The following is a 4,273-nucleotide window of genomic DNA, read 5'->3' as shown; positions in this document are numbered from 1 at the left end:
ATGAGCTTTTCTAGACCAGATATTGCTTATGCAGTAGGTAGAGTGAGTAGATACACTCAATGTCCTAGTCAGGATCAATTGGATGCACTTGCGAGACTCATGAAATACTTGAGAGGTACAATGGATTATGCCAGTGAATATAACTGATTTCCTGTTGTGCTAGAAGGGTACAATGATGTTAACTGGATCTCTTATTCAGATGAGACAAAATCTACTAGTGGTTATGTATTTACACTTGGGGGTGGTGCAGTTACATGGAGATCAGCCAGACAAAATATTATTGCAAGATCAACAATGGAATATGAGTTTTTTGCTCTCGAGATGATTGGTAGTGAAGCTGAGTGGTTGAAAAATTTCTTAGCAAACATTCCGTTAGGAATGAAACCAACCCCATCTATATCAATGCATTCTTTGCCAATCGACAATAGCTATAGCTAAAAATAAAACTTACAATGGAAAGAAGAGACATATACAATTGAGACATAATTTGGTGAAGGAACTGTTAAAGAGTAGAACGATTTTTGCTAACTATGTCAAGTCAGAACGGAATTTGGCAGATCCTCTAACAAAACCCCTTGGGAGAAAACTGATTTTAAAAACATCGAGCAGAATGAGACTTAAGCCACTTGCAAACAAACAAGTGATGGAAACTCAACCTTTATGATTGGAGAACCCATGAATAAGGTTCATATGGGTAAAAACAAGTCACTTGTTAGTTATGCTAACACTAATATTGATTTAAGATCAATTTTGTCCATTCCTATGGTGTGTGTGAAAGTGCTAGACACTGCATTATCGAGAGGATAAACTTTGTGGTTAAAATTATGAGGTAAAATATTTTTAATGATTTGCAAAGTTTTAATAATTTTCATATCCCTTATGGGTGGTGTATGATTTGCAGCATACACTTGATGAAATTACCTATATGAGTGTCAAGTGGGGCCGCTTGCATGAGATATTGGCGAGATCTCTATAACACTCATGAATACCGGGCACACGCATGGCCTTATACGCCCAACATAGCGATAACAACAAGTATTGTGGGGGTGTATTGTGATTGATAAACCTCTAACACATACTAAGTGTCTTGGTTCAAACTTACTATACCAACTACACTATGTGTTAAGTTCATCAATCTAAGATTGGTTCATATAGCTTATTATACCAACTCTGATGCATTATATCTTACATGAACCTAGAATTAATTTCTTTCTTTATCTCTATGTTTTATCTTTTCGAATATGTGGGGGATTGTTGTAAAACCGTATATATTGCAGAAATGAAAAAACAGAGTGTGTGCAGAAACGAAAAACAAAGTGTGTGTAGAAACGGAAAACAGAGCGTTTGAGAAAACCCTATCAATATTTCAGTGCCATTGGAGGAGATCGCGGAAGTGCAGCGGATACTGGATCTATTACAAGTTTGACGCGCATCGTTGCCCTCTACACCCAGGATCGTGGTCACACGTCCAGGGAAGGTTCATTCCCTTCACTCTCGCTGCGTTCCTTATTCTTCGCGGTTTTCCTCTCTCTTCCGACAGTTGCTCTATTTCCAGCGGCCAGTCAATGGAACGTGTCACGATTTCAGTTGTGAAGATGCAAGAGATCCTTTTATCCTCTCCCTATATAAAGAGGGGCTTTGTTCTCATTTTCACACACATCTCCTTACTGTGTTCTTCATCTTCCTCACAACACTCATTGTGCACTCCTCTCTTTCTCTCTCTTCATTTATTCTTTTATTTTATTATAAATATTTTTTATGGATTTATTGAGTTCTTACTCTTCTAAGAATAGTTCTGATCCTAAAAAATTTCCATAAAGTTCTTGTAATATCCTAGAGGACTTGCGCAATACATTATGGATAAGTCCTTATGGACAGTGATTACTCATATATTGAGAAATCAATTTTATTCATATTTTAAATTCTGTTTTACTACAAATATCACCTCCAAGTCTTAATGTAACTTTTGAAGTGAAAATCTCACTTTGTGATTTTGTCCAAACCTAGGAGATGTGGTGTCACCAAAAACATATAAGGAGAATTGGGGGTGAAAAACTTTTTATAAACTTATATTATTTATATGTACAATAGGCATTAATTTTATTTTTAATATATTTAAGTTTTGGTTAACTTATTAATTTGAATATTTTAATTGAGTGTTTATTAAAAATTTGATTTTGTTGACTGTTTAAAGTATTTTTTTTTTTAAGTACTTTGTCTTTTGAATTTTTTCTTTAATGCAATGACGATTATTTCGCCTAACAAGTTGATGGAGAGTTAAAAAAATTAGAAAGAAAAAACACAAGTTGATGAGAAAGTTGAAGACGACAAAAATAACGACTATATTTTTCCATTGATAATAAAACCAAACAAAAAATACTTAAACAAACATAAATAATATTTTAATCAATTAATCGAAAGAATTTTTTTTAATAAAAATCGTATCGAAAGTATCAAAATTAATGAATAACTTAAAATTTAACTAAATATTATTTCCGTAATATAATACTTTATCACTAAATATTTGCATGTTACTTAATCTTCACACTTTCTTGGTATCAATAATTAATTCTTTGCTTCCCTTTTAAGGTATTATAAGAGTTTGCTTCCACATTTTTCTTTTTTGCTTTTGATGCGTTCAAGAAAGTCGATCTTTCGAGATATACGTATGGTATAGTAAAGAATATACTTTCACTGTTACTTTAAAATAAAATTTTATGCAGATTTATATGTACTTTTGAGGTTATAATAAAAAATTTAAGTATAGATAATATAAAAACACTCTTCCATACCAAACATGTGATTACCACTCATAATTATTATTTTTTTTCTCTTTTACTTTATTATTTATAGATAATACAAATGGAGAGGACTCTCAGGGTAAGTTTAAACACGTGTCCTCTCCAGAAAATATTGAAAAAAAAACCAAAAAAATTTAATATCGTATTACGAAGTGGACTTTAAGCCTAACTCAACCCCATAAAACTGGCTCATGGGGTGAGGTTTGCACCCACTTATATACAATGAAATGTCCTAATCTCTAGTCGATGTGGGATCTCCAACACACCCCCTCACACCGAGAGTGACAGCTCGTGCCTGGGATAACATATTATGGGTGGTCCGATAACGGCCCGATAGCGGGTGACCTGATAAGCCCAACAAACACTCGCTAGGATAGGCTCGAAATGGTTCTGATACCATATTAAGAAGTGGGCTTTAAGCCTAACTCAACATCATAAAACCGGCTCATGAGGTTGAGGTTTGCACCCACTTATATACAATGAAAGGCTCTAATCTCTAGTCGATGTGGGATCTCCAACACACCCCCTCACGCCTAGACTGCCAACTCGTGTGTGAGATTATATCATTTCCTGTCAATATTATATCATCCACGTATACCAATAATGCTGTAAAAGATCCTTCAGAAGAATTAATAAACAAGGAATGATCATTCATAGATTGAGTATATCCCATAGAAAGAAAAAATGATGACAGTTTGGCAAACCATTCTCTGCTAGCTTGCTTAAGACCATATAAAGCCTTTTTTAGTTTACAAACTTTTCCTGGTGGAATAGAAGTCAATCCAAGAGGAGCAACCATGTATACATCTTCTTTCAAATCTCCATGTAAAAAGGCATTGTTTATGTCTAATTGTTTCAATTCCCAATTATAAATAGAAGCTAAAGAAAGAAGCAACCTTATGGTGGTCATCTTTGCTACTGGAGAGAACGTATCAAGGTAGTCAATGCCTTCTGTTTGTGTATATCCCTTTGCCACTAACCTTGCTTTATACCTTTCAATTGTCCAATCAGCCTTATATTTTATTTTGAATACCCATTTGCAACCTATGGCAGCTTTGTTCTTAGGCAGAAGAGCAGTCTCCCAAGTTTGATTTGACTCTAAAGCAGATATCTCACATTGTATAGCTTTTCTCCAACAGTCATGTTTCACAGCTTCAGAATAAGTGTTTGGCTCAACATGTGAAGAAAGAGACATAACAAAAGATTTGTAAGAAGGTTATAAATTGCTATAAGCCAAAATAGAATTCAAAGGATATTTAACTCTTGAAGATGTACTAGAAACATTAAGATTACAATGATAATCCTTTAAATACTCAGGTGGTCTTTTTATTCTTGTGCTCATTCGGACAGATGGATCTGATTCAGAACTTTGTTTTATATCATGATTTTCATTGAGGTTTTGGTCTATATGGGAACAATCTACGTCTAAAACCTCAATTTGTGACTTACAATTATTATCACTGCTATTTTCA

The 4,273-nt window shown here is 34.1% G+C and overlaps 1 protein-coding gene across 1 annotated transcript; it reads left to right on the top strand.

Annotated features, from left to right (window-relative positions):
* On the top strand, window positions 1-438 carry LOC137829315 (secreted RxLR effector protein 161-like). The gene is made up of 2 exons (XM_068636122.1): window positions 1-115; window positions 164-438. The coding sequence occupies exons 1-2, from the start codon at window positions 1-3 to the stop codon at window positions 436-438; spliced, it is 390 nt and encodes a 129-aa protein (XP_068492223.1).
* The last annotated feature ends 3,835 nt before the right edge of the window (window positions 439-4,273 follow it).

This window comes from Phaseolus vulgaris, chromosome 7 (genome assembly GCF_051622355.1).
Source record: "Phaseolus vulgaris cultivar YP4 chromosome 7, ASM5162235v1, whole genome shotgun sequence".
Taxonomy (NCBI): domain Eukaryota; kingdom Viridiplantae; phylum Streptophyta; class Magnoliopsida; order Fabales; family Fabaceae; genus Phaseolus; species Phaseolus vulgaris.
This window is presented reverse-complemented; position numbering and strand designations above follow the sequence as displayed.

Bases quoted from the DNA above. Each gene is read 5' to 3' on its own strand.
- LOC137829315 (XM_068636122.1), top strand. From the start codon at position 1: ATGAGCTTTTCTAGACCAGATATTGCTTATGCAGTAGGTAGAGTGAGT. The intron at 116-163 runs GTACAATGGATT...CTGTTGTGCTAG, and splicing joins ACTCATGAAATACTTGAGAG to AAGGGTACAATGATGTTAAC.